We start from the raw sequence: 12,404 nt of genomic DNA on the forward strand, positions 1-12,404 counted from the left end.
GTTCAGGGATGTTGCCTGGATTCTTTCTGGCTGCTGCACCTCCCACATCCCTTTCCTGAGCTGCTCTGGGCCCCAGAGACGGATCCCATGGGCTGCATCTCTGGGGTCCCCCGGCCACTTGGCTTCTGGTTGGGGTCAACCAATGGGAGGCCCTGGACAGGCTGCAGGGAGAGAAGGCCCAGGCGTCCTCCCCAACCCCCATCACTCCAGGCTGCTTCTCTGATTCCAGTTGTGTGTCTGTGACTCTAGACACCCGAGCGGCTTCACCCCTGGGGTCCAGCTTTCCCAGGAACACGATTTCTTCCTCTTGTCTTTACAGCCCGAAGGGAGGAACGGCTTCCTTCTGTTCCAGGCCTTGGATGCTTCACCGTCTCTAGAATGAGCCCCTGACTTTTGCCCAGGACACTGTCCTTCCATTAATGTCCCCACCTGGCCCCTGACAGATGCAGGTAAAGCGGTACCACTTGGTACATGAGATGGTGTTAGGTTGACTGCAAATAGATTCTACACAGTGGCAGGCTAGGATTGTCCAGGGAGAGCTGACAGGATTTGGTAAAAGGTAGGCATTCCTACACCTCGGTGAGTTTTCATTAGGAAAAAGTTTTTATACAATATTTTTAAAATAATAATTTCATGGTGGGGGGTGCCTGGGTCGTTCAGTTGGTTAAGCGACCCACTCTTGACTTGGGCTCAGGTAATGGTCTCACTATTCCTGGTATCAAGCCCCACATCTGGCTCTATGCTGACAGCATGGAGCCTGCTTGGATTCTCTGTACCTCCCTGTTTGCCCTTCCCCTGCTCTCTCTTCTCTCTCTCAAAATAAATAAATAAACTTAAAAAAATAATTTCACGGGGATTGAAATCATAGAAAGAAAACATGATTTTTTGCTAACTGCTGACCTCTAGTGGTGAAAAGTGGCAGGGCAGGCCTGACGGAGAAGGTACCTTTGCACCCTGGACAGAAGACCCATATAAGCTACCAAAACTGAAACAGGAAGAAATAGAAAATTTGAACAGACCCACAACCAGTAAAGAATTGAATCAGTAATCAGAAATCTCCCAGAAAACAAGAGTCCAGGGCCAGATGGCTTCCCAGGGGAATTCTACCTAACATTTTAATGCCTATTCTTTTGAAACTACACCAAAAAATAGAAATGGAAGGAAAACTTCCAAACTCATTCTATGAGGCCTGCATTACCTTGGTTCCAAAACCAAAGGCCCCACTACAAAGGAGAATTACAGACCAATTTCCCTGATGAACGCGGTCGCAAAAATTCTCAACAAGATACTAGCAAATCAAATCCAACAATACATTTAAAGAATTCACCACAATCAAGTGGATTTATTCCTGGGATGCAGGGCTTCTTCAATATCCCCAAATCAATCAACGTGATACACCACAGATTAATAAAAGAAAGGATAAGAACCACATGAGCCTCTCAACAGATGTAGAAAAAGCATTTGAGAAAATATGGCATCCTTTCTTGATAAAAACTCTCAAAGGGGCATCTGGGTGGCTCAGCTGGTTAAGCACTGGACTCTTGATTTCAGCTCAGGTCATGATCTTACAGTTCATAAGGTTGAGCCCTGTGTTGGGCTCTTCACTGGCAGTGCAAAGCCTGCTTGGGATTCTCTCTCCCCCTCTCTCTGCCCCTCCCTGGCTCGCTCTCTCAAGATAAATAAATATACATTAAAAAAAATTTTTTAAACCCTCAAGAAAGTAAGGATAGAAGGAACATACCTCAACATCATAAAGGCCATATAAGAAAGACCCACAGCTAATATCATCCTCAATGGGGAAAAGCTGAGAGCTTTCTCCTTAAGGTCAGGAACATGACAGGGATGTCCACTCTCATCACTGTCATTGAACATAGTATTGGAAGTCCTAGCCTCAACAATCAGACAACAAAAAGAAATAAGGAGCATCCAAATCAGCAAGGAAGAAGTCAAACTTACATTCTTCACAGAGGACATGATACTCTATGTGGAAAACCCTAAAAGACTCCACAAACTGCTTGAATTGATACACGAATTTAGCCAAGTTGCAGGATATAAGATCGATGTACAGAAATCTGTTACATTTCTACACACCAATAATGAATCATCAGAAGAAGAAATCAAGGAATCAATCTCATTTACAATTGCATCAAAAACTATAAGATACTAGGAATAAAACTAATCAAAGGGGTAAAAAGTCTGTACACTGAAAACTAAAGAAAGTTTATGAAAGAAATTGAAGAAGACACAAAGAAATGGAAGAACATTCCATGTTCATGGGTTGAAAGAATAAATATTGTTAAAATGTCAATACCACCCAAAGCAATCTACATATTCAATGGACCCCCTATCAAAATAACACCAGCATTCTTCACAGAGCTAGAACAAATAATTCTAAAATTTGTATGGAACCAGAAAAGACCCCCAATAATCAAAGTAATCTTAAAAAATAAAACCAAAGCTGGAGGCACCACAATTCCAGACTTCAAAATGCATTACAAAGCTGTAATCATCCAGACAGTACGATACTGGCACAAAAACAGACACGTAGATCAATGGAACAGAATAGAGAACCCAGAAATAGACCCACAAATGTATGGCCAACTAATCCTCAACAAAGCAGGAAAGAATATCCAATGGAAGAAGGACAGCCTCTTCAGCAAATGGTGTTTGGAGAACTGGACAGCAACATGCAGAAGAATGAACCTGGACCACTTTCTTACACCATACACAAAAATAAACTCAAAAGGGAAGAACGACCTAAATGTAAGACAGGAAGCCATCAAAATCCCTGAGGAGAAAACAGGAAGCAACCTCTTTGACCTCAGCCGCAGCAACTTCTTACTAGATGTGTCTCGAGAGGCAAGGGAAACAAAAGCAAAAATGAACTACTGGGACCTCATCAAGATAAAAAGCTTCTGCGAAGGACTGGGACCTCATCAAGATAAAAAGCTTTTGCGAAGGAAACAATCAACAAAACTAAAAAACAACCAATGGAATGGGAGAAGATATTTGCAAATGACAGATCACATAAAGGGTTAGTATCCAAAATATAAAGAACTTATCAAAATCAACACCCCAAAAAACCAAATAATCCACTGAAGAAAAGGGCAGAAGACATGAATAGACACTTCCCAAATAACACATCCAGATGGCTCACGAACACATGAAAGATGCTCAACATTACCCATCATCAGGGAAATACAAATCACCACAATGAGATACCACCTCACACCTGTCAGAATGGCTAACATGAACAACACAGGAAACAACAGGTGTTGGCGAGGATGCAGAGAAAGGGGAACACTTTTGCCCTGTTGGTGGGAATGCAAACTTGTGCAGCCGCTCTGGAAAATGGTATGGAGGTTCCTCAAAAAATTAAAAATAGAATTACTTCATGACCCACCAATTGCATTACTAGGTATTTATCCAAAGGATTTAAAAATGCTGATTTGAAGGGGCACATGTACCCCAATGTTTACAGCAGCACTATCAACAACAGCCAAATTATGGAAACAGCCCAAATGTCCATCAACTGACGAATGGATAAAGAAGATGTGGTTTATATATACAATGGAATACTACTTGGCGATGACAAAGAATGAAGTCTTGCAATTTGCAAGTATGTGAATAGAACTACAGTGTATTATGCTCAGCAAAATAAGTCAAAAAGAGAAAGACAAATATATGATTTCCCTCATATATGGAATTTAAGAAACAAAACAAATGAGCATAGGGGAAAGGAAGAAAAAATAAAATAAGAAAAACAAAGAAGGAAGCAAACCCTGAGAGTTTGTTCTTTGTAAAAATTTTTTTATGTTTATTCATTTTTGAAAGACAGAGACAGAGTACAACCAGGGGTGGGGCAGAGAGAGAGGGGGACACAGAATCTGAAGCAGGCTCCAGGCTCTGAGCTGTCAGCACAGAGCCCGATGCGGGGCTCGAACCCACAAACTGTGAGATCATGACCTGAGCCGAAGTCAGACGTCAACTGACTGAGCCACCCAGGCGCCCCTGGAGTTTGTTCTTAAATACAGAGAACACACTGAGGATTATGGAGGGGAGGTGGGTGGGGGGATGGACTAAATGGGGGATGGGCTTTAAGGAGGACACTTGTTGGGATGAGCAGTGAGTGTTATACGTAAGTGATGAATCACTAAGTTCTACTCCTGGAACCAATACTACACAGTATGTTAAGTAACTTGAATCTAATTTAAAAAGGAAATGAAAAAGACACTTCTTCCCACTTGTTCTTCTCTGGGGATAGCAGGCAGCAGCCCCTGCAGGGTGGCTCCTGGACACTCGCTCCCCCTCTGCTCTGGGTCATCTCCTTTCTCCTGCAGCCCCACATGCCACAGCTGTGATACTCAGCTGGCCACAGAGTGAGTGTATGTGTGGTGGCCAGACCACGCAGCGTGGGGTAGGGACCAAGTGACCTGAGTGCCTGCAGACACGGGTGGCAGACATGTCGCCTGGTCTTGGCTTTCTGGCTGGTGTCAGCCCCCAACCTCCAGCATGTTCAGGAGATGACCTCGGAAAGGGCCAAGTTGTTAACACGAACCAGCTCCCTGCTGTCTGCCAGGTATAAATGCACTTGCGTGGAACATTTATATCCGATATCGGGGATGTGAATCAGTGTACCCAGAGCTTCTAATTTTCCACAAAGAGCCCCGTATCCAAATTTCTTGGTGAATGAGTTCTGAATGTCAGCAGTAAATCCAATTTTCCTCCTCCCCATCTCTTGTATCACATATAGCTGGGTTTCAGCCTCTGCTTTAGACACACGTTATGTCTCTGAGGCCTGGGTTACTTCTCTCTAAAGTAGGTTCAAGAGAATCCAGTGAGATGACACATGTGCGGCACCTGAACCCAGGTCAGCACAGAGGAGGTCAACCACAGGCCGCTCTCCACTCTTTCTTGCTTCTAGGTTTTACTGTGGTCTCTCCAAGGGGCAGCCACTTTGCCAGCTGGATCTCCTTGTGGTGTTCCCTTGGCCTGCTCTTGTGTCTTTCCAGCATCTGCCACTTTCTTCACTCTTGCGAATCCCCAAGGGGACTTTCTTTCACACGAGTGACCAGGGAGAGCAGACCTGTGCCTCCTGAGAGAACAAAGCCGCCCGCTCCCAGGAGAAGGGACTACCACGTGATGGTCCCTCCCTTCAGCTGCTTCTGGTGGCAAAACCAGCATCGACGCCAGGGCACCAGGAAGATTCTAAAGAACTGAGTCACGTGGGACACAAGAGCGAGCAGTGATTACCTCCTAGCAGCCCTGTGGGGGAAGCCCGACCCCACTAACCTGTTATCTTGACAGAAATTTGAGGGTTCAGACTGGAGAGACAGCTCTGAACAATTCTAAACAGAGGAAGACCCTCTGTGTCTCTGCCGACTGCGGCCAAGTGGCTTCTCTGGTCCAGAGCAGACTTCGTCCTCCACAGAACCTTCTGTGACCGAGCCCCACGACCAAGTCTCCCTCAGCGCTGCCTGGAGGACGCTGCTATAACACCGTGACCCTGGCTGATAATGCAGCTTTCCTGAGGTGCGTTTTATCAAGGATCTACTTCCAGATTCTTCCAGATGTGGAAGATGAGTGGAGAGAGGTGAGGGATGCGCAGGAGATAGAATCTGTGGCTGGTTCAGTTCAGCTCATGGGCTTATAGGGCATAATCTTCATACCCAAAGAGGACTCACAGACATTGCAGACCCCAGGTCTAAATAGAGGTCTTTGTCTTTGTCTCTGTCCCTCCCCCTTTCCCTCTCTCACACACAGATACACACTCACAAACAAGGGCGTGGTTCACACACAGAGGCTGAACCTAATCATTAAATCTGGAAAACTAGTGGCTTCAGACAAGGTGAAACCCATCTTACAAACTGAGCCCAAATTATGGGAGACAATGGGAAAATGTGTGTCTGAAATGCCCTTATACTCCAGACGGAGTTGTAAGCATCGTCCCTAAGCACTGGCTCAGGAGTCAGACACATCAAGAATGCCAGCTGTGTGACACCGGGCAGCCCATTTGACCCCTCAGGGCTTCAGTGAAATACCCTGCAGGCTGTCGTGTGGATCAAAGGAGGTGTCACACGTACCACATTTTGTCCAGTGCCTGGCACACACTCAGTGCTCAGAAAGCACAAGCAATAGGTGTGAGCGACTCTGTAGTCATACTAATTATAAATCCATTGTGGTTATTATCTCAGCGCCTGCTTGTAACTCCACTGCTGTTCAGAGTAAAGAAGTTGAAAGGGCGTGCAAATCTCAGTCAACTGTCCCCCAGCCCTGATGAATGCTCCCCAGACGCTCCTCCTCATGGACAGAGAGACTGCGTAGAAACAAAACGGTAAAACTGCTGTTTTCAATGTGGGGGGACCGGTAAGACACCTTGTAATATCACGTGTAGAAACTGAATCCCTGCACAAAATGGAGAGTGAGGAAACTCTGTGAAGGGTTATATTCTTACCTTTGCAAAACGGGACTCCCCCAATCAGGCTGCGTGTGAGTGGATGGACCAACCGCAAAATCCTTAGGGAGCCTTTCGAAACCACCAACCTACTTGGAGTCGCACAGGGATGGAACCGAATTTTGTTGCTGTGTTCCTGAGTCACTGGGTGTGCCCAGCATTCCAAAAAAAAAGCCTAAGGGGGAGAACCCATCTTGGGGCCAATATTCGACGTGTACAATCTGGAACCTGTATTTGTTCATGTGACTTGTGTCTTCAAGGGCCGGGTACCCTGGTCTGTATTTTTACCCATGTAGCAGATATGTTCTATTCTGTCCCATTGCATTTAAAATACATTCACATAAACTGCACATAGCATACAATTCACCGCATTACCCATTTTAGAGTAGAACACGACACCATTCTGTGATCCGCGCATTTGCAGTCTGGATCTTTGCGTCTGTGACCATGACTTTGGTGAGGCCCTGTCCTTGCTATTACTGGGGCATCTGCACGAGCAGGCCAACACATGGCCCACAGCCGGGGCAGACTAACACCTAAAGCCACCAAGACAGTGAGATCTGGTCACCCCAGGCCAGGTAACCAACACAAAGCTAGCACTCCTCCTAGACCGTGACAGGAGACAAGCACAAAAGCAAGCACCTAGTGGAGAGGCAGGGGCAGGGGAGGAAGCGCCTACCTGCTGGTTTGGATGCCAGGGGTGAGGGCGGGAACCTGGTGGAGCTGGCGGAGGAAAGTCTGGGCCGGCGTCTTCTGAAGAAGCTTCTCAGCAGCCCACACTTGAGAGACTCCACCAGGGTGGTCTTCCCCGAGCCTGAGTGGCCGAACAGCTTCAGTTTGATTCTGGATTGGAGGTTCTGCGTGGGCCGCAGCTGCTGGATGAAGAGTCCTCGGTGCGTATCCTGCACACGGATGAAAAGGGGTGCATTAGCCACAGAGAAAGAGAAGGCTCTGAGCAAACAGCCAATGCCGACTCTTACAGTTAGGAACTCTCGCCGTGTCCTTCCTCAGAGTTCTCTGGTGATGAGAAGGTTTAAGAGCTACTCGCTTGGGAACTTTTAAATATGCAATACAGTATTATGAATTGTGGTCCCATCCTGTACAGCACATCCTGGCATTTACTTATTCTACCCCTGGAAGTTTGTACCCTGGTCTGTGACGCTTACCTGTGTTGCAGACATTTTATTCTGTCCCATGGTATCTATAAAAATGATTCATGTACAGTGCACATAACATATAATTGACCATTTCCGAGTGACCAAAGTTCTGAGGCTTTACTGCATGTACAATGTGTACAACCAGCACTGCATTGGGATCCAGAGCATTTCCACCCACTAAGGAAGCTCCGTAGCTATAACCAGTCACCGCCTTTCCCTGCCTGGGCCCTGGCAACCACCGGTGAGCTCTGTCACCAGGGAGGTGCCCGTGTCCATGGCATTTTGGTGCACAAGAAATGGGGTGGAGTAACTCCTGTGAAGCCATCAATTTAAAGGGGAACCAGGGCCAGCCCATCAAGAGTGGCGAGGGACCCCTGCTCCTCTGTGTGGAGGGGCCCCGTTCCCTCACGACACCATGATGGCGCCAGATGCTGAGAAGGGGCATCAGGAAGTACATACATGATGCTGTGGTGGGGCCGGGGACCCCGTAAACTTCCCACTGTCCTCTCTCAGCCCTGCAGAGAGAAGCAGGATAATTCACACATTCACTCACTCGCTCATCAGCACACATTTATGGAGGCCCCCATGGGCTGAGCAAAGTGCAGGGAACAGGAAGGTGTAGACCCGACCCAGATCCGTGTCCTGGGGACACAGAGACACGTGAACACTGACACCAAAGACAATAAGAGCACTTTGATAGGACAGTGTGGGCAGGTGTTCTGTGCACCCAGAGAGCCCACCTGGACACCTGCACAGTCAGGCACGGCTCTCGCCGCCCTGGCTCCATCCACCCTCACAGCCAGCCTGCTTTCCCACCCCCAGCCTGATCCTGGCCCCAGAACAGGGGCCTGTTGGAGTGTGGAGTGCAGGCTCAGGGTCCTTCCCCGACCCAGGATGGTCCCTCCGCTTTAACCTGTTAACTTCCATACATCCGGGGGACCGCTTTTACTGGGTTCTCTTCCAGAACGTTCCTCCCCAGGAGGCTCCAGCCCAGGTGGGGCTCTCCATCATGACCCCGCTAGACTGTAGGGTGTGGTGGGATGATCTTCCCCCTCAACTGGGAGCCAACTTGAGGAGAAAGTCGTGTCCCCAGCGCCTGGCAGAGAGGTGCTCAATAAAGGGGTGTGTAGAAATGACAGGACTCAGGGGGACCTGCAGGAGCCTCTCAGAGGGAACTGCCTGCTTTTAGTCTCCTGTGATCTCAGGCCTGGCAGACTCTGCTTCCACCTCTCACCCCGGGAGGGGGGGTGTCCTGCTGGCCTCTTCCCGCTGAGCCACGGTGGCTTCTTCCACTGACCACCCAGCAGGCTCACCTGTCAGACTCCACTCCTTCCCCATTTTCTCTGTGTGACCCTGACCTTCCTTCTCCACATGGCAACACTGCCTCCTAGTGGGCACGGTGGGAATGGGCGCTACGTTTTCAGTTCTTGATGTTGGGGGTGCTCGTGGATGTGGGTGCTAGGTGTCCACACACGTTTACACATGTCCTGGACGGTAACAACTCCCTGGGTCCACCTGAGCGCTGAGTGTCTGCTGAGCATTTATTTAAGAGAAAAACTTGCTTATGATTACATGACCTTAGGCTTAACTGCATGCCACATATGACCCAGCCTGTTTTGGAGAGTGTGTTATCTCAATAGTTGAGATTTCCAAGAATGCAAATGCTTAATAAATGGGTAAAAAAAAAAAAAAAATATATATATATATATAAAACCCTTCACGAGCTCCTACCCTCACTTGCGAAAATCAGGTCAACAAGCTGCTTCAGTGTCCACGTGCCATCCCAGCACTCCAGGATGCACGGGTGTCTGCAGGCACTTCATAGTGACTGTGCACGGGCCCCCATACCTGCCAATTTCACTACAACCCTCATGCCCTGGGCCCCAGCATTTATACACTGCAACACATTATATTTCACTATAGATATTCCCTTTGATGTCTTTGGTATGTCACAGGGAGGCCATTCCATTCACATTTAACATAATCTGTGCAGGTACTTGTCACCCCGCCCAGTGCTCTGTAGAACTTGACGCTGTCCTTATTCTAGCTTCTCCCTTAGCCGCAAATTCCAATAGGTTCAGACACAAAGCCCTGCAGGGGAGGGAAAGGGCTGGGGGACCCCTGAATTGTGACCCAAGTCAGTGCAGAGGCTGAAGATGTTCTGTTGTGACACAGTCACTCATCCCAGAGCTGCCCACCAGGCGGGAAGAGATAGGGCGCTCCCTGGATCTCTCCCTGATGCCATGTAGTGTTACAGATAAGCCCTTGACCCCAGAAGCAAATCTGCCTCCCAACCCTCTAATTTATCCTTCAAAGCCTGCCCTTTCCCCTTCCTTTCCAATCAGTCCCTGGCACTCCCTTCCCCTGCACAGGAAGCATCTAAACTGCAGTCACCATGTCCTGTGAGCATCACCATCCACTAGGAGTATCTCACCAAGTGGAATAGAACATTCTCCACCTATTTTGTAACACACAGCTTACTAACATATTGATTCTTTTGAGGACACCAGTGTCCTCTTCTCCTGTGACAGGGGAAAGGCAGAAAACCTGCTTCTGGCTGTAATCCAACCACCAGCTCCCAGGGACAGTGTGCAATTAGTTGGTTTGTGGCCCTTTTCTGCTTTGTGCACTTCTGATCTTGGCACCTTGACTTTGGCCATCACGTGCCCTGTGTGCCAGATTGAGGGTATGTGTGTCCCCTCTGCCTGAGTCCCTCAGGCCCTTGCAGTCTGAAGACCTAGAGGCTTGGTAACCATGGCACACTGCTGCAGCCCCAGCAAACTTCCAAAAGTTTCTTTGGCTTGCTCCAGGGCAGCTGAGGGAAGTCATGTATATGCTTTGCTCAGTGCTGCCCTCAAATGACTACAGTTCACTCCTTTAAATTCCATGCAGGGTATTGGGGGCTAGAAGCTGCAGGCAATGTGTTTGCTGCTTCCCCGGCCAGACCGAGAACAGAGGCAGGCAGGGATGAAAACTCTCGCTTGGTCTTAACTCTAGTCAAGGTTCTCTGTGTCTTGCCCTGTCCTTGGCCAAGTTAGCTTAGTTTAGCAAGAATCCTGTTCGGTCAGTTTAGTAAAAATCCCACTCCTTCCTATGTGATGAAATTTCTCACCTCTCCCCTGTATCTGACCACCTGGCCTGCTTTGGCAAGAATCCTGTTGAGTACGTCCCTACACACAGGCTCTGGGATGCCAGTGTGATAAGGTGAGCCATGCCTCACGTTTTCCTTCTAACCCCCAAATCTGACCCAGGGACACTCAAATGCTCCCAATGACATTCCTTGTATACCCCACGCTGCTCCCCCATGATGCCCTTGCCAGGGGTTCTCCCTGCTTCCCCACCTGCTGGCTGTGCTGGGACTGACTCATCCACCCTTCACCTTCTCTTTGGAAAGAAGACAAGTTTGGAAAGAGCTCCCCATCAAGATGGACAGATCTGCCATAAGGCAAGAAAGCAAAATATGAGTCTTCTCCTTTCTAAGGAGACCCAACCTGGTCCTGCAGGATAATCCCTCCTCTTGCTCACTAAGAGCCTTGGAGAATCTGAACACAACCGATTTTGATGCAGAAGTACAACAGAAGATGCTGAAATTTCTCCCGGACTGCAGGTGGGTGGCACATTTTCTCTTGTCACCAGTAGGCGGTGGCACAAAGACTGTTGGGGCCTAGAGCAGTGTCCCAGGGAAGGCAGCTGCCATCACCAGACAGGCGTGCTCTCCAAGGCTGACTGTGGTTCTGACGCAGAGAGGGCCTGAGGAAGACAGTGAGTTTGCCCCCCCTCCCCCCGCCCCACAGCTCTGAAGGTGGGAGAACACCGATTTCTTTGGAGGGAGCACACAAGTCCCTCTGTGGTCTCTACCTACCAGGAGATCCAAGGCCACCTGTGCCCTGGTGGCCACAAAGCCCCGCCTCATCAGACCTTCCTGCATTAACACCAAGGACTACCGTGTTTCCTAAATTCTGGCTTCTGCCTTGGAATATTCTCCTGTGGTTAGTGCAGAGGTGAGGGCTGGGGTGGCCATGGCGGTGAGCCTCTAGCAGGTGAGTCTGCCAGGCTTGGGGAGAGGTGGGGAAAGCAGCAGGGAACGTGAGGATCAGAATTCTGAACCAGTCCTGCCTTCCAGGTGGTCAGAAGGTGTATTTGTGTAAGTGGGAGGCACAACATGGACTATTTCCCCATTTGCTTTTGTTAACTTTACACTTTAAATATTTACCCAGGGATGGGCACCCTCCATCTGCACTCCTGCCCATGGGTCACAGTGTAACTGAGCCTGGAAAACCCCATCCAAGTGCCATCATATCTCACCTGGCTTCCAAGACCACTTCCTACCTGGTCTCTGTCAGGGCAGTCAGAGGGCAATTCCCAAAATGAGAGTCAGATTTTGCTGCCACCTGCTGAACACAACTGGACCAAACCCAGTCTCCTGACCTAGGTCTGTAAAGCCGCCTACCTCTCTGATCAGTCACCATTCTCTCCCAGACCACCAAGCTCAAGTCCTGGTGCAGGCCCATCCCCCTCCTTTTTGTTTTCTAGGACACACCCACCCAGCTTTTTACTGCCCCAGGCCCTTTGCACTCACTTTTCTCTCTGCTTCCTCCCCACCACCTTCTCTGGTTGCCTTCCCTCTCCAATCTTTCATGTGTTGGTTTAAATGTCACCAGCAGAGTGGGTGGAAAGTAACTCCCCTCCCTTCTCTAATTTCACCCTGTTTGAATCCCTGCACATACAGCAGGGGCAACCATCCTTCTATAAAGGGCCAGGTGGTCTCTCCTATGATTGTCATGTACGCAGAA

The 12,404-nt window shown here is 48.7% G+C and overlaps 1 protein-coding gene across 8 annotated transcripts in view; it reads right to left on the reverse strand.

The window, feature by feature from the left end:
- Window positions 1-12,404, reverse strand: part of DAPK1 (death associated protein kinase 1) — a 186,814-nt gene that overhangs the window by 13,687 nt on the left and 160,723 nt on the right. For all 8 annotated transcript variants that reach the window (XM_053205185.1, XM_027048169.2, XM_027048168.2 and 5 more), the window contains one exon: window positions 7,134-7,356. In XM_053205185.1, the coding sequence (XP_053061160.1) occupies window positions 7,134-7,356 (223 nt within the window). The remainder of the gene's footprint in view (window positions 1-7,133; window positions 7,357-12,404) is intronic.

The sequence above is a fragment of the Acinonyx jubatus genome, chromosome D4 (genome assembly GCF_027475565.1).
Source record: "Acinonyx jubatus isolate Ajub_Pintada_27869175 chromosome D4, VMU_Ajub_asm_v1.0, whole genome shotgun sequence".
Taxonomy (NCBI): domain Eukaryota; kingdom Metazoa; phylum Chordata; class Mammalia; order Carnivora; family Felidae; genus Acinonyx; species Acinonyx jubatus.